Source organism: Nerophis lumbriciformis, linkage group LG20 (assembly GCF_033978685.3).
Source record: "Nerophis lumbriciformis linkage group LG20, RoL_Nlum_v2.1, whole genome shotgun sequence".
NCBI lineage: Eukaryota > Metazoa > Chordata > Actinopteri > Syngnathiformes > Syngnathidae > Nerophis > Nerophis lumbriciformis.
Genome location: NC_084567.2, coordinates 3792700 through 3817878, shown reverse-complemented (window position 1 = coordinate 3817878; position 25179 = coordinate 3792700). Strand labels below are relative to the sequence as shown.

The 25179-nt window shown below is 40.5% G+C and overlaps 1 protein-coding gene and 1 long non-coding RNA gene across 3 annotated transcripts; both read left to right on the top strand.

Moving 5' to 3' along the window:
• Window positions 1-1257: 1257 nt before the first annotated feature.
• Window positions 1258-14347, top strand: LOC133619210 (uncharacterized). Of its 2 annotated transcripts, XM_061980145.2 has the most exons (3): window positions 1258-1338; window positions 1440-1566; window positions 12081-14347. In XM_061980145.2, exons 2-3 carry the CDS (start codon window positions 1464-1466, stop codon window positions 13541-13543), a joined length of 1566 nt encoding a protein of 521 aa, XP_061836129.2. In that variant the 5' UTR covers window positions 1258-1338; window positions 1440-1463; the 3' UTR covers window positions 13544-14347. The 2 variants fall into 2 exon arrangements, with proteins under 2 accessions (XP_061836129.2, XP_061836128.2); XM_061980144.2 differs by having other exon boundaries at window positions 1294-1566.
• Window positions 14348-24264: 9917 nt separating this feature from the next.
• LOC140679637 (uncharacterized) lies at window positions 24265-24865 on the top strand. Its single transcript, XR_012051027.1, has 3 exons — window positions 24265-24354; window positions 24492-24584; window positions 24729-24865. It is a non-coding gene; the product is annotated as an uncharacterized lncRNA (long non-coding RNA).
• Window positions 24866-25179: the final 314 nt, after the last annotated feature.

The window sequence follows — 25179 nt, the reverse complement described above, 5'->3', positions numbered from 1 at the left end:
GAGGGAACCCCCCCCCTCATGAAACAGGCCTGTAGAGATGAAATAGTCTTGTGATTTTTTTCCCCACACATACATATATTGCGCTCTACTACGGTATCGAGCACTATTTTTTGGATAACCTTATTAAGACATATATATATATATATATATATATATATATATATATATATATATATATATATATATATATATATATATATATATATATATATATATATATATATATATGTATGTGTATATGGAATGGCGTGGCGAAGTTGGTAGAGTGGCCGTGCCAGCAATCGGAGGGTTGCTGGTTACTGGGGTTCAATCCCCACCTTCTACCATCCTAGTCATGTCCGTTGTGTCCTTGGGCAAGACACTTCACCCCTTGCTCCTGATGGCTGCTGGTTAGCACCTTGCATGGCAGATCCCGCCATCAGTGTGTGAATGGGTAAATGTGGAAATAGTGTCAAAGTGCTTTAAATGGGTTAAATGATAAATGGGTTGTACTTGTATAGCGCTTTTCTACCTTCAAGGTACTCAAAGCGCTTTGACACTACTTCCACATTTACCCATTCACACACACATTCACACACTGATGGAGGGAGCTGCCATGCAAGGCGCTAACCAGCACCCATCAGGAGCAAGGGTGAAGTGTCTTGCTCAGGACACAACGGACATGACGAGGTTGGTACTAGGTGGGGATTGAACCAGGGACCCTTGGGTTGCGCACGGCCACTCTTTTCTACTGCGCCACGCCGTCCCTTTGAGTACCTTGTGTGTGTATATGTGTGTGTATATATATATATATATATATATATATATATATATATATATATATATATATATATATATATATATATATATATATATATATATATATTATATCCACATTTCATAAATATTGATGTATCAAGTGATTGACCACATTATTATTATTATTATTAATAAAGCATTTAAAATGAATGACTGCTAATTGAGCTATATAGGAAATAGAAATACTTGTGAGCTGCATTTTTTATTTGTTTAAACAAAAAAAAACATGTTTGGTAAAAAATATATATAGATATATAATTAATCAATTCAACAGAAAAACATGTTTGAATAATTTTGATGGATAAAAGTTGTTTTAAAAACGAAATAAATGTAGTGTTTGACTATTTTTGCTTATCAGTTGATACGTTTACGAACTGGTTGTTAAAAGAAGAAATATTAACATGACTTTATATTGAAAAATCTGCCGTAAAGTCGGAAACGGAAGTTGCCGACTTTTGACGCATGGGCAAACGGGTCGAGCAGCGCGAAGACTTTGACGGCAACAAGATGGCGGACGAACGGCGGTGGCTTCCCGAAAAGGTTTCAAATCTACCTTTAACATTTTTATAGACACTCCAATATTTTTTTCTTAAGCTCACGAAACGAAAGTTGACTTTGGAGCGATGTTGTTTTATGTGAAGTGAAGATTGAAGACGTGATAGAAGATGGACGACTACTGCTATGCTAAGATGACGACGTCATGTAAAAGAGAAAGTGAAAGAGAATCAACTTCCAGCAAATCACCAACGGAGGAAACTGCAGATAAAGGTGAGTGAGTTCAACTTTCCAACAACATCATTTTGGAACTCAAATCCTCCAATCCTCTGCTCAACGTGCAGAGGATTGGAGGTAATAAAGAAGAAGAATAATATGATTACTGTCAACTTTGGATTATTGGAAAGTTCTCCACAAGTGTCACAGCTCATAAAGTCAAAGAAAGTTACCAAAGCAAATATAAATAATTTGAATGGTTGCTTTCTCTTTAAAACATATCTTGGATTTTTTTTAATGTCAGGAATTGGTCAAATAAAAACTCTTCTTAAATGACAAAAGACACAAATATAATTATCTTAGTCTTAAAACGTAGACATTTCTTTCTTAATAATTTAGGACTCATTACAGGGTATCCCCCAGAGTGCCAAAATACATGTGGTCATCATGATGTCATCACGTCAATTGCATAATCTGCAATGATACATATGTTTTCTTTAAAAGGGGGAAACGTTTACATACCTTTTAAAACAAATCTGCATCATCATTTTATATATATATTTGTGCTGAGAACAAAGTTTCGTTGTACTTGTGCAATGACAATAAAGACCATAAAGACCTCCCTTTTATGTACAATATACACACTGCAAGTATATATATATATAATGTAGTAACAGACACCTTCATAAAAATATGTAATATGTACAATATACACACTGCAAGTATATATATAATGTAGTAACAGACACCTTCATAACAATATGTAATCTGTACAATATACACACTGCAAGTATATATATAATGTAGTAACAGACACCTTCATAACAATATGCAATATGTACAATATACACACTGCAAGTATATATATAATGTAGTAACAGACACCTTCATAACAACATGTAATATGTACAATATACACACTGCAAGTATATATATAATGTAGTAACAGACACCTTCATAACAATATGTAATATGTACAATATACACACTGCAAGTATATATATAATGTAGTAACAGACACCTTCATAACAATATGTAATATGTACAATATACACACTGCAAGTATATATATAATGTAGTAACAGACCCCTTCATAACAATATGTAATATGTACAATATACACACTGCAAGTATATATATAATGTAGTAACAGACACCTTCATAACAATATGTAATATGTACAATATACACACTGCAAGTATATATATAATGTAGTAACAGACACCTTCATAACAATATGTAATATGTACAATATACACACTGCAAGTATATATATAATGTAGTAACAGACACCTTCATAACTATGTAATATGTACAATATACACACTGCAAGTATATATATAATGTAGTAACAGACACCTTCAAAACAATATGTAATATGTACAATATACACACTGCAAGTATATATATAATATAGTAACAGACACCTTCATAACAATATGTAATATGTACAATATACACACTGCAAGTATATATATAATGTAGTAACAGACACCTTCATAACAATATGTAATATGTACAATATACACACTGCAAGTATATATATAATGTAGTAACAGACACCTTCATAACAATATGTAATATGTACAATATACCAGAGGTGTGGACTCGAGTCACATGACTTGGACTCAAGTCAGACTCGAGTCATGAATTTGATGACTTTAGACTGGACTTGACAAAATGTAAAGAGACTTGCAACTCGACTTCGACTTTAACATCAATGACTTGTGACTTCACTTGGACTTGAGCCTTTTGACTTGACATGACTTGCTACTTTCCCCAAATGCCAAAGACTAAAAAGTTATTCAGGAGCGCTCCGTATCTTCCATTTTGTACCTGTCTGTATATCAGCGTGTGTGCTCTCAGTACAACAGCCAATCAAATTAGTTCTACGTTGTTTTCGTCCCACAGCATTCATCCAATCAAATTGCAGGAAAACCAACGAAGAAGAATTGTCAAACAACGCGGCAGTAAAAATAAATACGCCAAAGTTGGTTTCGTACGGGTATAAAAACTATGACATGGTCAACAAAAATCGAATTGCCGTATGCAAAACATGCAATTCGAATATTACAGACGGAGACGCAACAACTTCCAACTTCGTTCGACATTTGAAGTTGCACAAAGAAGGGTAAGTTTTGAATGTAAGATAACATTTATTGGCTAAGTAACGTAACTTTTATTTGCTGTGTAGTTAAATGAGTGAGGCTGCAAACTCACTGCTAACGTTATAACCATAGACATCTTATAAGTAGACGCAGCATGGAGCGCTACTGCCTACTGGCGCAGACGAGACGCGGGGCCGCCATCTTGGAGTGGTGATCCGCTCCACTCAGTGCAATTCATTTGGCAGGAGCAATGAACTGTCAGCGCATCTTACCTCACTGAATACCACTGATTTTCACCCCCTTTTTTGTCATACGTGTAGCCATGATAACAGACACATGTTTTATTATTCATAGTTTGCTTAACAGTCACAGAATATTTTTATAAATGACCAGACGTCCCAGATCAAAACTGGGAATATAATCCCAGAGAACTGGTTTAAATGTAATTTAGATATTGGGTTTCACTATGTAAAGCGCTTTGAGTCACTAGAGAAAAGCGCTATATAAATATAATTCACTTCACACTACAGAAAGGGGGGAAAAAACGGTCAGCTATTTTTAAGTTGAAGAAACAATATGATGAGGTTATATATACATGCTACATAAACAATGTATGAATACATTAGATATCTATATATCTTATAGACTGTATCTCTGTTGCTGCGGCAGCAGAGAGTTTATTCTGTCTCGCCACTTTGTATTGATATTTTCTATTACATTCTTCCCTTAAATGATCATGTTTACAGTCATTGTTTTATATGTATTTTTGATGTATGTCGCTTTGGATAAAAGCGTCTGCCAAATACTTAAACATATATAAACACCTGAAAGTCTTTATATCAGCTAAAACCACCAATCTGTTTCATTGGATTCGGAATAAAAGCAAATTCTGTTTTACCCAACAATGTTAGTATTTGAATATTGTTACATGAAGACTTATTCCTGGTTACTATTATACTGTTAAGAAAGTATTGTCTTATACTTTGCCTAAAATGAGAATGCATCATAATCAGGGGCGGCTGGTGAATTTTGTTTTAGGTGGGGCTGAAAGTTTGTCAACCAAACCCCTGTAGGGGGGTCATCCTCCCTCAGAAGATTTCTTTCTGATTTTCATATACAAATATTGAAGATTTTGCTCCTTCTCAACTCTGTGCTAATATTATTTTCACAAAATACAACCAATAGTACGTTAATGTTAAATCTTACTTGTGAAAAGTAATCCCCCGATTCCTATTTTCAACAGTCCGCTCATTTGAGCAGGAAAACGCTGAACACCAGCCCGGCATCTTTATTTTCTACCTGTCAACTGTCAGTTTAGGCTGCTCGCCGGCTCCTCATCACCACTTCAAGATGGCGGCCAAATTGCTCGCGTCACAGCAGCCAATGCTGCGTCTACTTATAAGATGTCTATGGTTATAACGTCATTGCAAACGCGGCAATCTGTTGCGTCCACTGCAGTTCGCTACCGTATTCATACTTTTTGTCAAGTGATTTTTTTTAAAGGGGAACATTATCACAATTTCAGAAGGGTTAAAACCATTAAAAATCAGTTCCCAGTGACTTATTTTATTTTTATAAGTTTTTTTCAAAATTTTACCCATCACGCAATATCCCTAAAAAAAGCTTCAAAGTGCCTGATTTTAACCATCGTTATATACACCCGTCCATTTTCCTGTGACGTCACATAGTGATGTCAACACAAACAAACATGGCGCATAGAACAGCAAGCTATAGCGACATTAGCTCGGATTCAGACTCGGATTTCAGCGGCTTAAGCGATTCAACAGATTACGCATGTATTGAAACGGATGGTTGTAGTGTGGAGACAGGTAGCGAAAACCAAATTGAAGAAGAAACTGAAGTTATTGAGCCATATCGGTTTGAACCGTATGCAAGCGAAACCGACGAAAACGACACGGGAGAAAGCGAGGACGAATTTGGCGATCGCCTTCTAACCAACGATTGGTATGTGTTTGTTTGGCATTAAAGGAAACTAACAACTATGAACTAGGTTTACAGCATATGAAATACATTTGGCAACAACATGCACTTTGAGAGTGCAGACAGCCCGATTTTCATCAATTAATATATTCTGTAGACATACCCTCATCCGCGCTCTTTTCCTGAAAGCTGATCTGTCCAGTTTTGGAGTTGATGTCAGCAGGCCAGGGAAGCAGGGTCAATATTCTTCTCTTGATCATCTTCGGTGGCATAAGAGACGGTGTGAGCCAAGACATCCAGGGGGTTTAGTCCCTGTTCGTGTTGTTACACCCTCCGACAACACACCGACGAGGCATGATGTCTCCAAGGTACGGAAAACAGTCGAAAAAACGGAAAATAACAGAGCTGATTTGACTCTGTGTTTGTAATGTGTTTGAGAAAATGGCGGATTGCTTCCCGATGTGACGTCACGTTGTGACGTCATCGCTCCGAGAGCGAATAATAGAAAGGCGTTTAATTTGCCAAAATTCACCCATTTAGAGTTCGGAAATCGGTTAAAACAATATATGGTCTTTTTTCTGCAACATCAAAGTATATATTGACGCTTACATAGGTCTGGTGATAATGTTCCCCTTTAAGCAGGGTTGCGTGAGGTACCTACACATAACGTTACGTTAGTCTATGTATCACACACAGTAATGTAACGTTAGACGGCGGTCAGCAGCACCGCGTATTTTAGCCACCTACAAAAAGACAAACATAGTCAAATAAAGGTCAGTTAAAATGTATACTATATTAAGAATGTGTACATATTGCATAGGGCCTTGACATCTAAAAAGTACAACTCTGTTCATTGTTATTGCACACATAAACACACATACAGTATGAGATGAGATCAATGAGATAAGGTAAGAACAGGATAGAAACTGCTGTGGAACTAGTTACAATTCAATATGCCATGGAAATACAATGTTAACACTTTTGTGCAAATAAGTACAGCTGCACTTGTTCAAATGTGTTTATTCTGTAAAGGAATGAGTTAAATGTTTAAAATGACTGGTTAATAGTGCTATTTTGAAGTGCAATGTCAGCACTATTTTTCCCCCCTGCAATTTCAAATGCACTTGTTTTAATAAATAAATACAGCGTTGGAAAAGCACACACAATCTGTGTAAATATATATGCCTGAGGTTAAAAGGACTTGAAAGGACTCGAAACTCAAAATGCAGGACTTGGGACTTGACTTGAGACTTTCCAGTCTTGACTTTGGACTTGACTCGAGACTTGAGGGCAAAGACTTGAGACTTACTTGTGACATGCAGGACTTGGGACTTGACTTGAGACTTTCCAGTCTTGACTTTGGACTTGACTCGAGACTTGAGGGCAAAGACTTGAGACTTACTTGTGACTTGCAAAACAATGACTTGGTCCCACCTCTGCAATATACACCCTGCAAGTATATATATAATGTAGTAACAGACACTTTCATAACAATATGTTTTAATATACCCATCCATCGGCATCGCAGTCTCGGAAGACCATTGATTTCCTGTGCCTCGGAGTCAGGTCTTGTCACAGCGTCTCCTGTGGCTGTGTAGGCCAATGCGTGAGAAACATTCCCGGCCGCAGATGTCACATATTCAGACCGGTCCCAGAGATGTTGCCGGTCTCGCAGAGCCCTGATTCTTCCTCTTTGTCCTCTTAACCTCGTGGTGTTGGGCCAGGGTGGTTTCTGACTTGAGCAGCACCACTGCGGAGTGCCTGCTGCCACTGAAGGCGGTCCTGGGCTGCATCTTCCCAGCTGTCGGGGCTGATGTCAAAAGACTTGAGGTCTTGTTTGCAGACGTCCTTGTAACGCAGCTGGGGACGGCCAATCTGCCTCCTGCCAGTTGTGAGTTCAGCATAGAGAATGTCCTTTGGGATTCGCCCATCGTCCATCCGTCGGACATGGCCCGGCCAGCGGAGACGCCACTGCCTCAGTAGGGAGCACATGCTGGTAAGCTGTGCTCTCTCCAGGACTGATTGGTTTGTAATCCTGTCCCTCTAGGTCAGGGGTCGGCAACCTTTACCAGTCAAAGAGCCATTTTGACCAGTGTCATAAATTAAAGATAACAATGGGAGCCACAAAATTTTTTTGAAATTTAAAATGAAATTACACTGCATAAAAAGTTTTTTTTTGTGCTATGTATAAACCAGGCAGACACGCTGCCCATACCCTAATATGGAATTTGAATGCGGGTGCGGCACGCGTGTTTTTTATGAATTGCGCTTGTCAGCGTCATACGTGCTGATTTGGTACAGCATATGGCACCCACTACAATCGGCGTGCCTGATCAGCCACACGTTGTATGGGGCTTCCGCTTGCTCACGTAGGTGACAGCAAGGCATACTTGGTCAACAACCACACAGGTTACACTGACGGTGGCGGTATAAAAAAAAACAACTTTAACACTCTTACTAATAATGCGCCACACTGTGAACCCACACCAAAGAAGAATGTCAAACACATTTCGGGAGAACATCTGCTCCGTAACTCAACACAAACACAACAGGACAAATACCCAGAATCCCATGCAGCCCTAACTCTTCCGGGCTATATTATACACCCCGCTACCAAACCCCGCCCACCTCAACCGACGCACAGAGGGGGGGGAGTTGATGTGTGAGGGAGCAGGGTTGGGGTGGGGGCGGATTTTGGTGGTAGCAGGGGTGTATAATGTAGCCCGGAAGAGTCAAGGCTGCATGGGATTCTGGGTATTTGTTCTGTTGTGTTTATGTTGTGTTACGGTGCAGATGTTCTCCCGAAATGTGTTTGTCATTCTTGTTTGGTTTTGGTTCAAAGTGTGGCGCATTATTAGTAAGAGTGTTAAAGTTGTTTTATATGGTCACCGTCAGTGTAACCTGTGTGGCTGTTGACCAAGTATGCATTGCTGTCACCTACGTGTGCGAGCAGGAGATGCAGACTGCATAACAAGGGGTTGGGCTGGCACGCTGTTAATACAGATTGTAGAGGGCGCCAAATGCTGTACCATCATGGCACGCCCTTACTATAACTGTAAGTGTGAAAATCGGAGAATATTAATCCCGGGAGTTTTCTGCGAGAGGCACTGAAATCCGGAAGTCTCCCGGGAAAATCGAGGGGGTCGGCAAGTAAGTTGCTGAGCCGCATCAGAGTGATCAAAGAGCCGCATGCGGCTCCGGAGCCGCGGGTTGCCGACCCCTGGTCTAGGTGATGCCCAGTAGACTCCTAAAGCAGCGAAGATGAAAGATGTTTAGCCGCCGCTCTTGGTGGGAGTATAGGGTCCAGGTTTCACTACCGTACAGTAGAGTGCTGGTGACACAGGCTCTGTACACCTGCACCTTAGTGTGGATAGTGAGCTTGCTGTTTTCCCATACTCTTCGCTGTAAGCTTCCCAAAAGTTGAGGCAGCTTTTCCGATGCGGCCACTGAGTTCGGCATCGAGTGACAGGTTGTCGGTGATGGTGGAACCGAGGTAGGTGAAGGTGTTTACGACTTCCAGGGTGTACTTGTTGATGGTGATAAAGGGCTTATACGGCTTGTATCGAAGTACGGCGATGTGTTACTACGATTGAAAAATAGTTCCTCAGTGTTCGCTCTTAAAATAGGAATTTTGCTACAGCTTGGTTGTTACGCAGGTTACAGAACATTAAAGGGGAACATTATCACAATTTCAGAATTGTTAAAACCATTAAAAATCAGTTCCCAGTGGCTTATTATATTTTTTGAAGTTTTTTCAAAATTTTACCCATCACGCAATATCCCTAAAAAAAAGCTTCAAAGTGGCTGATTTTAACCATCGTTATATACACCCGTCCATTTTCCTGTGACGTCACATAGTGAAGCCAACACAAACAAACATGGCGGAAAGAACAGCAAGCTATAGCGACATTAGCTCGGATTCAGACTCGGATTTCAGCGGCTTAAGCGATTCAACAGATTACGCATGTATTGAAACGGATGGTTGTAGTGTGGAGGCAGGTAGCGAAAACGAAATTGAAGAAGAAACTGAAGCTATTGAGCCATACCGGTTTGAACCGTATGCAAGCGAAACCGACGAAAACGACACGACAGCCAGCGACACGGGAGAAAGCGAGGACGAATTCGGCGATCGCCTTCCAGAGGTGGGTAGTAACGCGCTACATTTACTCCGTTACATCTACTTGAGTAACTTTTGGGATAAATTGTACTTCTAAGAGTAGTTTTAATGCAACATACTTTTACTTTTACTTGAGTATATTTATAGAGAAGAAACGCTACTTTTACTCCGCTACTTTTATCTACATTCAGCTCGCTACTCGCTACTAATTTTTATCGATCTGTTAATGCACGCTTTGTTTGTTTTGGTCTGTCAGACAGACCTTCATAGTGCCTGCGTTTCAACAAATACAGTCACTGGTGACGTTCACTCCGTTCCACCAATCAGATGCAGTCACTGGTGACGTTGGACCAATCAAACAGAGCCAGGGGTCACATGACCTGACTTAAACAAGTTGAAAAACTTATTGGGGTGTTACCATTTAGTGGTCAATTGTACGGAATATGTACTGTACTGTGCAAACTACTAATAAAAGTTCCAATCAATCAATCAAAAGTGTGAAGGAAAAAAGACCATTTTTTATTTCAACCGTACACCCCGTCAAAAGCCTAAAGACTGACTGCACAGTTCCTGTCTTCACAATAAAAGTGCCGCTCCATCGCGCCTGCGCTTTCAAAATAAGAGTCTCCGAAAGCCAGCGCAAACAAGCTAGCAAGCTACGGAATTTGCCGCCAATGTATTTCTTGTAAAGTGTGTGAAAACGAATATGGAAGCTGGACAAATAAGATACCAAAAACCAACCGCTTTCATGTGGTATTAGACAGAAAGGAGGAACTTTTTTTCTCCTGCATTTGAAAACGTGGACGTTATCATCACTACTGTCTGATTCCAATCAATGCAAGTCATCAGAATCAGGTAATACACCAACTTATATTCTTGTCAACATGAAAGAAAGGAATCTATATGTGTTAAACATGCATGTATATTCAATAAAACACCTTTAACATGTAAACAAAAACGGCAAAATAAATAAATATAAATGATATACTGTATATATCAATGTATGTGTATATATGTATATGTATATATATATATATATATATATATATATATATATATATATATATATATATATATATATATATATATATATATATATATATATATGATATGTGTGTGTATGTTACTCATCAGTTACTCAGTACTTGAGTAGTTTTTTCACAACATACTTTTTACTTTTACTCAAGTAAATATTTGGGTGACTACTCATTACTTTTACTTGAGTAATAAATCTCTAAAGTAACAGTACTCTTACTTGAGTACAATTTCTGGCTACTCTACCCACCTCTGAAGGAAACTAACAACTATGAACTAGGTTTACAGCATATGAAATACATTTGGCAACAACATGCACTTTGAGAGTGCAGACAGACCAATTTTCATCAATTAATATATTCTGCAGACATACCCTCATGTCAGCAGGCCAGGGAAGCTAGGGTCGATATTCTTCTCTTGATCATCTTCGGTGGCATAAGGGACGGTGTGAGCCAAGACATCCAGGGGGTTTAGCTCGCTCGTCTGCGGGAACAAACTGCCGCCATTGCTTGCCGTGCTACCGAGGCCCTTTGTCCCTGAATTGCTCACACACTCCGGCAGATTCAATGGGGGTCTGGCGGCAGATTTCTTTGACTTTATGGTTGGAAATGCATCTGCTTTGAGTGTCGCAGGATATCCACACATTCTTGCCATCTCTGTCGTAGCATAGCTTTCGTCGGTAAAGTGTGCGGAACAAACGTCCAATTTCTTGCCACTTTGGCATCTTTGGGCCACTGGTGCAACTTGAATCCGTCCCTGTTCGTGTTGTTACACCCTCCGACAACACACCGACGAGGCATGATGTCTCCAAGGTACGGAAAACAGACGAAAAAACGGAAAATAACAGAGCTGTTTTGACCCGGTGTTTGAGAAAATGGCGGATTGCTTCCCGATGCGACGTCAGGTTGTGACGTCATCGCTCCGAGAGCGAATATTTAATTCGCCAAAATTCACCCATTTAGAGTTCGGAAATCGGTTAAAAAAATATATGGTCTTTTTTCTGCAACATCAAGGTATATATTGACGCTTACATAGGTCTGGTGATAATGTTCCCCTTTAAAGTAAGTATTGTTGACGTTTTTTGAATGCATTTTTAAAGTGATTTACAGGTCGAATTTATTGCTCCCATTAGCTGCATTGCTAGCCACCTAGAACGAGACCATTTTTATATGTTAGAAAGCGGGAAAAACATTTTTATTTTCTTGTCTCTCATAATGAGAGACACTGATCCATCATTCTGGCCAGGCACTAAATGAATGTCCATGAAACACTACACACACATGCAGTACATAGAAGAAAGTGTGTAGCGAGTTCAAGGACAAAACATCTCATGGATCATGTCTGAACTAAAGTGTGTTTGTGTCCTGCAGACGTCCAGCAGCTGATTGGTCATTCAGAAGAACTTCCACCTCGTGTGCAGAAGCAAGCGTGTCCATGGCCTTCCCACATTGAAGAGGAAGAGGAGGAATTCTGGATAACGCAGGGAAGTGATCTCACCAAGTTGCCACTGACTGTTGTCTCTGTGAAGACTGAAGATGATGAAGAGAAACCACTGATTTGTCATCCAGAAGAACTTCCACCTCAGCCGCAGGGCGAGGGCTCCGCTTTGAAGCAAGAGCCAGAGCGTCCATGGCCCCCCCACATTAAAGAGGAAGAGGAAGAACTCTGGATAACAGAGGAAGATGATCTCACCAAGCTACCACTGACTATTGTCTCTGTGAAGACTGAAGATGATGAAGAGAAACCACAGTTTGACAACCTTTTAGCTCCCCTATCAGATAGTGAGGCCGAATATGACGATGAAGAACCTTTGAGCAGCGATACAGACTGTGAAGGTGATATGAATACTCCTACTGACAACAAACATTTCAGCTGCTCGGTTTGTGCTAAAAGCTTTAATCATAAGAACACTTTGACTGGACACATGAGAACACACACAGGAGAAAAACTATTTAACTGTACAGTTTGCGGCAGAAATTTTTCTCAAAAGACCAATTTGACAGCGCACATAAGAACGCACACAGGAGAAAAACCATTTAACTGTACAGTTTGCGGCAGAAATTTTTCTGAAAAGACCAGTTTGACAGTGCACATAAGAACGCACACAGGAGAGAAACCATTTAGTTGTTTAGTTTGCGGTAAGTTATTTTCTCAAAAGACCCATTTGAAAGAACACATGAAAACACACACTGACAACAAACACTCTGGATGTTCTAAAATGATGACAGATAAACAACGTTTGAGCTGCTCAGTTTGTGCTAAAAGCTTTTGTAACAACAGATTTTTGTCTCAACACATGAGAACGCACACAGGAGAAAAACCATGCGTTTGTCTTGTTTGCGGTAAAACCTTTTCTCAAAAGCCCAATTTGACACGACATGTGAGAACACACACAGGACATAAACCATTTAATTGTTCAGTTTGTGGGAAAGTTTTCTCTTATAAGATCTCAGTTGCAGCACACATGAGAACGCACACAGGAGAGAAGCCGTTTAATTGTTCGGTTTGTGGTCAACATTTTTCTCGAAAGGACAATTTGACAGTACACCGGAGAACGCACACGGGAGAGAAACCATTTAATTGTTCGGTTTGCGGCAAAACATTTTCGCGCAAAATGTTTTTGACTGCGCACATGAGAACGCACACAGGGGAGAAACCATTTAATTGTTCGGTTTGTGGTCAACGTTTTTCTGTTAAGGCCCATTTACCAGCACACATGAGAACACACACCGGGGAAAAGCCGTTTAATTGTTCAGTTTGTGGTAAAAACTATTACACCAGGCAAGGTTTAAATCGACACATAATCAAACACACTGGAGAAAAACACGTTTAGTTTATCATTATGTGGAACAAGATGGCAGACAAATACACTTATGTCAAGACAGAAGAACACACAGGGGGAGAAATATTCAGTTGTTCAGTATAGCTACAGTCAAAGTAGCATTTAGTGTGATCACTTAAGGGAATCTGCTCTGATCACTTTTTAAGAGACTTCTCACATGTGGCGTGTTAGAATAATTGTATATAAGGTATCACACAACTCTTATGCTTAAAGGCCGTTGCTCTAGTTATTATCTATTGTGCTCAAGCTATACTTTTTCTTCTCGTGCAAGGGCACACAACTTATCTTCCACTGCATGTGAGGAGTGGCCTCGCCGCAGATGTTTTCTGTCTTTCAGCTTGCTAACAGCCAAGGACGAACCAGCACCTCAACGAAGATAAGGCATATCAACATCAGGCAGACAAAGCAGAGACAGGGTGCAATCACAACGCCCCCCAGCACATTCCGTTCGGAATAATCACGTATTATGCGTACTGAGCTGCTCGCATAATGTGTGACTCCTCCCTTTAGAAGCAGCCTCAGCATGCAACTAGGAAACTGCTAAACTGAATAAATAGAGGAGCGCGTGGACTGTTCCTCAGAGTGTAGGGTGAGACTGTAACTGAGTGTTGCAGCTCCATGCGTTCTCCTCATGAGCAAATTTCAGAACATTCCGTTCCGTTCTGAATAATCATGTATTGTGCGTCCTGAGCTGCTTGCATAATGTGTGACCCCTCCCTTAAGAAGCAGCCTCAGCATGTAAGTAGGAAACTCCTACACTGAATAAATAGAGGAGCGTGTGGACTGTTCCTCAGAGCGTAGGGTGAGACTGTAACTGAGTGTGCAGCTCCATGCGCTCTCCTTATGAGCAAAATTGAACTCTGTCTCTGCCTGATTCCTTGCTTCTTGTTCTGTTTAATAGATGCTTAAACCTGACAGACATTACATTTCTATGATTAGAAATTATTTGGAGCACAAACCGGACAACTCAAGTGATGGTGAAGAACAGCAGCTGCACACATTTGATTGGTTGAGAACAAGATGGATGGTGTTTTCCTCGCTTTCCTTTGGAATCACAGAATTGTACCGTATTGTTCGGACTTTCAGGCGCACACAAAATCCTTTCATTTTCTCACATATCGACAGTGTGCCTTATAGCCCGGTGTGCCTAATGCAATTTTATTTGGTACATGGTGAAATGATAAGTGCAACCAGTAGATGGCAGTCACACATAAGAGAGACTGCAATATGACGCAGTAAACAACACCAAAAATGTAAATGTTCCATTGAGAATGAAGAACATTACACACGGCACTCAAAAATTTGTCAAAATGTTTTAGTATGACTTTGAAGCCGCATTGCTTGATGGATTGTCGGCCTATTATGGCAACCGTAGTCAGAGATACAAGTATTACTATTGGGTGTGTATAAGGATCGCAAAAAAGCACCCGTTAGCAGACACATTATCTGGCGGTATTATCTGTATTTGAGATCTGCATAAGTTCTGAAAATTTGCGCACGTAGTCCATGGCGATACCATAGTCGATAAGCTTGTTCTTTGTTTGTGTTTAGTATATTTATACACTGATACCATGTAGGTAAACACGAACACATCGGCTTAAGCGTTATCTTGTTAACATTAGCATTATGTTCATTCAGGTTGAGGCTAATAGCTACACAAATGGTGTGTCACTGACGACTTTTACAACATTTAAAGGGGAACATTATCACAATTTCAGAAGGGTTAAAACCATTAAAAATCAGTTCCCAGTGGCTTATTTTATTTTTCGAAGTTTTTTTCAAAATTTTACCCATCACGCAATATCCCTAAAAAAAGCTTCAAAGTGCCTGATTTTAACCATCGTTATATACACCCGTCCATTTTCCTGTGACGTCACACAGTGATGCCAACACAAACAAACATGGCGGAAAGAACAGCAAGCTATAGCGACATTAGCTCGGATTCAGACTCGGATTTCAGCGGCTTAAGCGATTCAACAGATTGGTTCAATGATGAGACTAGTTTGTATTTCTTATATATATGTATATATATATATATATATAAGAAAATATTACTTAACTTTCAGTGAATTCTGTATATATATATATATTTATTTAATTACACATATATATATATATATATATATATATATATATATATATATATATATATATATATATATATATATATATATATATATAAATACTTGACTTGGTGAATTCTAGCTGTAAATATACTCCTCCCCTCTTAGCCACGCCCCCCGACCCCCCACCTCCCGAAATCGGATGTCTCAAGGTTGGCAAGTATGCCTTCTTGCGTCACCTGTGACAAATGAAAATGAGTCCAAATTGACAAGTTTTGTTGTAGACTACCGTATTTTCCGCACTATAAGGCGCACCTAAAAACCACAAATTTTCTCAAAAGCTAACAGTGCGCCTTATAACCCGGTGCGCTTTATTACGATTAATTTTCATAAAGTTTCGATCTCGCAACTTCGGTAAACAGCCGCCATCTTTTTTCCCGGTAGAACAGGAAGCGCTTCTTCTTCTACGCAAGCAACCGCCAAGGAAAGCACCCGCCCCCATAGAACAGGAAGCGCTTCACCCGCCCCCATAGAACAGGAAGCGCTTCACCCGCCCCCGGAAGAAGAAGAAAAAACGCGCGGATATCACCGTACGTTTCATTTCCTGTTTACATCTGTAAAGACCACAAAATGGCTCCTACTAAACGATCCGGTTCATAAAAAGACGCAATCTCTCCATCCGCACACGGATTACTACCGTATTTCACAGCAACTGAACCGCACTGTGGAACGGGAGCACGTACGGTGAATATTCGCTCCACAGGGAATGAGAAGTCATCCTTCACTGTGGTTCTAGCTTGCCATGCTAACTTCCACTCATGGTGATATTCAAAAGGAAGACCTTGCCAAAAGAGACCTTTCCAGCCGGCGTCATCATAAAAGCTAACTCGAAGGGATGGATGGATGAAGAAAAGATGAGCGAGTGGTTAAGGGAAGTTTACGCGAAGAGGCCGGGTGGCTTTTTTCACACAGCTCCGAAGGCGAACACACCTTCACTAAGACGGGCAGACAGCTCCGGACGACATACGCCAACATTTGCCAGTGGATCGTAAATGCTTGGGCAGATATTTCGGTCACAACTGTGGTCCGAGCTTTCCGGAAGGCAGGATTCACAGAACAACAGCGACACTGACTCCCGATGACTTCTACGAGACGGAACCGGCCATTTTGGATACCACGCTTGCGCAACTTTTCAATTCGGACACCGAAGACGAAGAATTCGAAGGATTTACGAATGAAGAATAACTTCAGAAGGTGAGCGCTATGTTTATTTTGTGTGTTGTGACATTAACGTTCGAGCAACATTATGTTACTATTGCTCTACACCATTTTGAATTTTACTATGTTTGTGATTGCACATTTGCGTACATTTTGGGACAGAGTTGTTAGAACGCTGGTTTTCAATATATTATTAAAGTTTGACTGAACTATCTGACTGTTTTTTTGACATTCACTTTAGCGCAGCGTTTTTTTGACATTCACTTTAGCGCAGCGTAGGCGCGGCTTATAGTCCGGGGCGGCTTATTGGTGGACAAAATTATGAAATATGTAATTCATAGAAGGTGCGGCTAATAATCCGGTGCGCCTTATAGTGCGGAAAATACGGTACACTACATATGTGCAGAATAAACCACATGAGGTTAGTACATCAGTTTCATTTCATCTTCTGATGGATTACAAATGATCACCAATGGGAGCACTTTAAAACTCTGCCAGACTCAATTCCACCTATTTGACTGATTGATTGATTGATTGATTGATTGAGACGTTTATTAGTAGATTGCACAGTACAGTACATATGCAGTACATTTGACCACTAAATGGTAACACCCCAATAAGTTTTTCAACTTGTTTAAGTCGGGGTCCACGTTAATCAATTCATGGTACAAATATATACTATCAGCATAATACAGTCATCACACAAGTTAGTCATCAGAGTACATACATTGAATTATTTACAGTCCGGGAGGTGGGATGTGGAGGGGTTTTGGGGGGGGGTTAGGTTGAGTTGCTATCAGCATATTTCAGTCATCAACAATGAACATTAATGAACTAATGAACATTATCACATCATTTATTCAGAAAGTATAACTAACAACTCATGAAGATAGAATACAATTAACTGCAACATGTAAGTGTGAAAAGAAACCCCATTATTGTTCTGTCTTGTTTGTAGAATGTATTAAGAATATATGAAAAACCAGTGTTTAAGTTCACTTTGGAATTCAACAGTGAGGTGCACTTCCTCCTTTAGACAGCGGGGGGCAGCATTGCCTAGTTTACAGTAATGTCCGACTTAGCAGTGATTGATTGGTTGCTTGAAACTTTTATTAGTAGATTGCACAGTACAGTACATATTCCGTACAATTGACCACTAAATGGTAACACCCCAATAAGTTTTTACACTTGTTTAAGTCGGGGTCCACGTTAATCAATTCATGGTACAAATATATACTATCATCATAATACAGTCATCACACAAGATAATCATCAGAGTATATACATTGAATCAGTGACGTGCAGTCACTAGAGGCAGGTGAGGCCCCGCCTCATGGACAGAAAAAAAATGTAAAAAGAAAAAAAAAAATTAAATTGTTATATGTATCCAGTGATTATACTATAAAGTTATTTTCCATTTAACTTCACCAGTTTTAGATTATTTTTATTCAAAATCGCTGAATTTTCACATTTGCCGTTCAAATACTGAGAAGAGACGGTGCGGTGAACAGCAGCCAGTTGAGGCACGTCACTCAGTGCCTCAACATGGATTGCGCAATGACTCGGCTAACTGCTGGCCTGCTGTGCAGTGAGACTGTATTGCTATATGAATTGTATTATACATTTCCATAGTTTAGTTAGCTGAGGTATATAATGTACAGTGTATTTTGTCAACAACTGTATGTGTGTAACGTATTTCTTGTGCTGAGCGATCATAAAATGGCTGCAAATGCACTGGCTGAGGCTCGCCTCCTGCACCCCCGCCGTAGAATTGTTATATCCACTAAAGCCCACACTTAAACTTTCCACGTGCAAGATTGAGTCTATTTTAAAAAATTATTTCATAAGAAGCCAAAAAGTGCAAAAACAATAATGTTGGTGTTGGAGGAGTTGTGAATGACTTCAGGGCCACAACATTATGTACACCTGCAGACTGCAGGTGTATCTAATTCACAACTCCTCCAACACGAACATTATTGTTTTTGCACTTTTTGGCTTCTTATTAAATAACTTTTGTAACCTATTTTCATGGGCTTTCCTCTTTGTGATGTTAAGTTCCTGTTATGCGCTGTTATACAGTATATGCTTTGAGCTCTTATTTTGAAGGCGCTAAGAGCGGAAGTGATGTCACGTTGCGGAGGTTTTTGAAAGAAGGTAAATAAAGTGTAAACTGGAGCCTCCGTGTTTGTTATTTTGTAGTTTCATACAGTATAGGCGACATTTATAAACCCTCGGTTACACTTTTTTAAATAGATTCAATCTTGCACGTGGAAAGTTTAAGTGAGGGCTTTAGTTGCGGCGCATGGACTTAATTTCTAAGTAAAGGTAAGACCATAATAACGTTTTTCTTATTAAATGTGCTTTTTTGTGTGCTACAGTTTGTATGTGTAAAGTTAAAGTTAAGTTAAAGTACCAATGATTGTCACACACACACTAGGTGTGGTGAAATTTGTCCTCTGCATTTGACCCATCCCCTTGTTCACCCCCTGGGAGGTGAGGGGAGCAGTGGGCAGTAGCGGCGCCGCGCCTGGGAATCATTTTTGGTGATTTAACCCCCAATTCCAAGCCTTGATGCTGAGTGCCAAGCAGGGAAGAATGCTGGTATGAGCTTTTAAACATAACCCGTTAACTGCTGCCAATCAAATGGTGAATAAGATACTCTTTAGGGTTCATATGTTTGTAAATCTGACTGTGATGAAGTCAGTGCCTCACCAGCCATCAACCTCACCGCACGTCACTGCATTGAATTATTGACATTATTGACATTATTTACAATCTGGGGGTTGGGATGAGGAGGTTGATATCAGCACTTCAGTCATCAACAATTGCATCATCAGAGAACTGGACATTGAAACAGTTGGTAGGATATGTACAGCGAGCAGAGAACATAGTGAGTTCGGATAGCATAAGAACAAGTATATACATTAGAAATACATTTGATTAATTTGATTAAAAGGAGTTCCTTTCAGGTCTACTTTAAGCTAGTTCGGTGACAATTGCAAACGTTTTCATCTGCTCAATTCTCATGCCAAACAAAGTATCATCAGTATCATCAGTAACATGTTAATATTTGATTGTGGTGTATTATTTGTTGGCTGTGATCAGTGTTGGGACTGTAACGCCGTTAGTTTCGGCGGTAACTAGTAATCTAACACGTTATTTTTTATATTCAGTCACTCAGTTACCGTTACCACATGATGCATTACTGCGTTATTTTACGTTATTTTTTTATGTAGTATCGGCTAGAAACAGAAGATCTGAGTGTGTTTTATTGCAGCGCTGCAGTGTTGTCCTTCTGAATGTTCTTGTGTCACAAGCCGGAGGCGCGCTGTGTGTGTCTGGGTGTGGGTAGGGAGGGAGGGGGTCGTGTCTGTGTTTACTAACAACGGAGCTGCAGTCGAGTTTCTTAACATGGAGATATTCTCACTTCTTTCTTTTGTCGAGCACAAAGAAAAGAACATTTTAGTTAAATGTAAGTTGTGTCTTGGATCAAAGATCCCGTCTATGTCATGTCTGTGTGATCATGTTTTGTTTTAGTCATGTTCGGTTTTGTTTTTGGATTTTTTGTGCACTTTTGTTTGTTTTGTCACCATAGCAACCATTAGTTTCCTCATGTCACGCACCTGTCTCACGTTTTCACATTTTGCGTCACGCACCTGCTGTCACTAATCATGTCACTATTATTTAAGCTCCCAGTTGCCAGGCTGTCTTCCTGGCGACATCACTTTCTACACACCCTTGTTGATATCCATGCTGCTCTTTTTCGTGTCCTTTTCTCCTTCCACGTAAGTTCTCTTTATTCAGGCCATAGTTTGCAAGTTTTGTTTTTTCCATAGTTCTGCCTTCGTGCAAGTGTTTTATTTTCATAGCCACGTTTTGTACCTCCGCTGTGAGCGCCTTTTGTTTGTTCCTTTTGAGTGTAAAAATTAAAAGATGTCATTACCTTCACGCCATGTCCGGTCCAAGTTCACTTGCATCTCGGGAAAACAACCACTCCATAGTCCACGTCCTGACAGTTTACTGCCCAAAACAGCAATTCAAATCTGCCTGGTTAGGCTTTGTGTATGTCACGTGTGCTTTCCTTAGGTGAAGCCAGGTTTACAGCTATGTTGTTATTATGCTGTTTGTTACTTATGTATGTTATGTTGCAGCTATTTAAAATAGTGTTGTCAATTTGTTCTGGCCTGAAATAAATTGGCCCTTTGAAACATATCTTTGTCTTTGTGTGTTGTATGTAGAGCACATTGCTTAGCAGAGTTCAGTGATGCAAATGCATGTCAAGTTGATCAACACATTGTATTATTCTCCAGTGCAATAACAGTACTGAAATGAAGGCTAAAAGGGCTTTAATGGGAGCTTTTAAAAAAAAAAAGAAGAAAAAAAAAGTAACTAAGTAGTTACTTTTCACAGTAACGCATTACTTTTTGGTGTTAGTAACTGAGTTAGTAACTGAGTAACTTTTGAAATAAAGTAACTGTAACTAGTTACTGGTTTTCAGTAACTAACCCAACACTGGCTGTGATACAATTTTTGGACATTTTATGGCCAAAAAAGTCAGTCATGCTAATTTTCGTAATTTCATACAGTGAAGTGAATGTTAGCATAGTAAGCTAGTTTGCAGTAGAGTGCTCAAAATACATATTTTGTGGTGTTTCTTTATCCATTTAAGTTCATTACACAGCATAATGCATGTGTTATTGTAGTATGCTTGTGTGTGTGTGCATGTCTTTATTTTGTAAGCATCCTTTCTGCTTGTATGTTTTCAGTTTGACCCTTTTTACGGTCAATAAACCTGTGGCCAAGAAGACGTTTTTCGGAGTGTTTGATCAAGGAAAGGTGTTAGGGTAAAGCCAAGATATTCCTACATATCGAGGGCGGCACAATTAGGATTTGTACATTTTCAGAATGTCCATCCATCCATCCATTTTCTACCGCTTGTCTCTTTCGGGGTCACGGGGGGTGCTGGAGCCTATCTCGGCTGCATTCGGGCGGAAGGCTGGGTACACCCTGGACAAGTCGCTACCTCATCGCAGGGCCAACACAGATAGACAGACAACATTCACACTCACATTCACACACTAGGGACCATTTAGTGTTGCCAATCAACCTATCCCCAGGTGCATGTCTTTGGAGGTGGTAGGAAGCCGGAGGGAACCCACGCAGTCACGGGGAGAACATGCAAACTCTATACAGAAAGACCCAAGCCCGGGGATTGAACCCAGGCGATTAGTCTAATATTAAACAAAAAACAATCTGAAGTTATCTTTATTTTTAAGCTATCATGCCATGATTTTACCAGTCTGGCCCGCTTGGGAATAGATGTTCCTCCATGGGCCGTGCTTTGTCTTCACCAGCTGGAACTTGGGATGAAAAAAAGCTCCAAGGCCATCTAACGAGACATCAAGGCTCAGTTTCAGGTCAGGAGCCATTGCCTCTTATTCAGTTTCATTAAACACAAGCCGGTCGTCAAAATAGCACAACAGGTTAAACTATTGGCACACAGTTGGAGGCGTTTGTGTCAGTGAGGGACAGGAGGACACTGGACAAACTGCTGGCCATCATGGACAGGCTCGTTCATACTCCAACAGGCTCCTTCAGCTTTGTTCCCACAGTGTTCCATTCAAGAACTCCTTCATTCCACACTCCATCCAGCAATACATACAGTGCCTCTCACAGTAAACTCCCGGGATTAATGTTCTCAGATTTGCACCCTTGCAATAATAATAAGGGCGTGCCGTGATGGTACAGCATTTAATGGCCTCTACAATCTGTATTGACATCGTACCAGCCCAGCTTCTTATTATATGTATCTTCTGCTTGCACAAGTAAGTGACAGCAAGGCATACTTGGTCAACAGCCACACAGGTTACACTGACGGTGGCCATATAAAACAAGTTTAACACTCTTACTAATAATGCGCCACACTGTGAACCAAAACCAAACAAGAATGACAAACACATTTCGGGAGAACATCTGCACCTTAACACAACATAAACACAACAGAACAAATACCCAGAATCCCATGCAGCCCTGACTCTTCCGGGCTACATTATACACCCCTGCTACCACCAAACCCCGCCCCCACCCCAACCCTGCTTCCTCACACATCAAACCCCCCAGGCCCCCACCCCCACCCCCCGTGCGTCGTTTGAGGTGGGCGGGGTTTGGTAGCGGGGGTGTATAATGTAGCCCGGAAGAGTTAGGGCTGCATGGGATTCTGGGTATTTGTTATGTTGTGTTTATGTTGGGTTACGGTGCAGATGTTCTCCCGAAATGTGTTTGTCATTCTTGTTTGGTGTGGGTTCACAGTGTGGCGCATTATTATTAGTAAGAGTGTTAAAGTTGTTTTATACCTGTGTGGCTGTTGACCAAGTATGCCTTGCGGTCACTGACGCATTGTTGTGTGTGGGCATGGATAAGGTTAGGTGTTATTTACCCTGGATATCCTTAGCCGGCTTATTAGGCCATGTCTACACTAAGTCGTTTAACCCCTTAAAGGAATAATCATTTAGCCTACGCCCCGTTTCAGCCACACTAAACCATCGTTTAAGGTCCCCCTCCTCGGACAAATTTTTACACAGGTAAGTGCGCCATGTATTTCTTGAATCTCCAGCTCTTAGCTTTGTATGGACTCATTGATCGTTTACCAACTGAGTTCGGAGAGGAAGTGAGGCCAGAAAGTCAGTGTCCCACACAGGAAGTAGCGCCAGAAAGTCAGCGCCCCACACAGGAAGTGGCGCCAGAAAGAACGCGCCACAGCTAGCTTCATAACAAAGATGGAGACGGATCATGCAGACAGAGCCGGCCCAAGGCATAAGCGTACTAAGCGCTTGCTTAGGGCCCCGCGGCCACCAGGGGGCCCCCAAAAGCAATTAACAAAAAATTCGTATTTTTTATTTTTTGCATGTACGAGTCTGACTGATGATTTCTAAATGATCAAAGATATATTATTGTACAAAAACACAATTTTAGGTCAACAGAGTGCTGATCTAGTCCTAGTGATTCTTCCTGCCTCTCTTTAAATGTAAAGCTGCCTCTGCTGCACCTGTGACGTTTGCCGCCTGCCGTGCAATGCCAGTGCGCACTGGGCATCAAAAGCGCAGATAGAGGCAAAACAATGTCACAAAAAAGGACATATCCTTCAGGTGCAGAAAAAAGGAAGAATAAGAAAGTGGAAGAGGAGAAAAAATGCCATGATAAAGGTATGTTTGCATGACTTGGTAATAAAAAGTTTATCAAAGAGATTTGTAGCTGTAATTAGCTTTAGCTAGGTGACGTTAGCTAGCAAGCGCGGTGCTAGCAATATGTTTTTAGTATCAGGTTACTAGTGAGATATGTTGTTCGCACGAATTGTTTGCAGCAGAGCACGGTAATCTATGTGAGTAAAATAAACATTATTTTTTACATCAACTCATAAGTTATGTGAAACTTCCCCAGGAGCATTGTTCAAATACTTTGGAGGCACAGAATCAGCCCAGAGCCAGTCCACATCCTCAGGCTCAACTGTGAGTGATGAATCAGGTGAGGAAAAGACTGTCACCATACAGTATACATTTAATTTATTAGTATAAACATTACACCTGAAGGGAAATGAATATAGTCAAAGTATCTCATTAATATGTGTGCCTATATGTATGTATGTATGTATTTCATCTTAGGTCCATCTCCATCCTCTACAGTGCTCTCTCACACACCTCCATCCTCTGTGCCCACTGTCCCCTCCATGTCTGAAACCACAGCTGATTTATCTAGTAAGTTAACTGCAAAACACCCTTTATAATTGCTCATTGTATTGCAGAACATTCTGAGATTAATAATTATGTCCAACAGTGCAATTTAATGACCTTATAGGTCCTTCTTTTTTAGTCATTGTCTTTCTTTGGTCACTTCCTCAGCAACTTCCACCACAACGTCCCCTTCACACCATGGACCATCATCAGCTCCGCCAGTTGACCCAGCTGAGTGGCCTTCTTTCCTCTCAGATTCAGACAGGACTGAGCAGGTGATCAGAGGACCACTGTCTATTAAGGAGAACTTTTCATTCCCCAAACGGCATGATGGCCGAAGTTTTCATTATCATTATACCTACAGACAGCTAGTCAATGGGGAAAAAGTCGAGCGTAGCTGGCTGACTTATTCAAGAAGTAAAGATGCAGTCTATTGCTTTTGCTGCAAATTATTTTCCAAAAAGTCCTTAAAACTGGCAGCCGAGGGACAGCGGGATTGGGTCAACATAGGTGCACTGCTGAAACAGCATGAAAACACTGAAGATCATTGTAGCAACATGGTGAAATGGAAGGAATTAGTCTTGCGTCTTTCAAAGGGGAAAACTATTGATGAATTTAA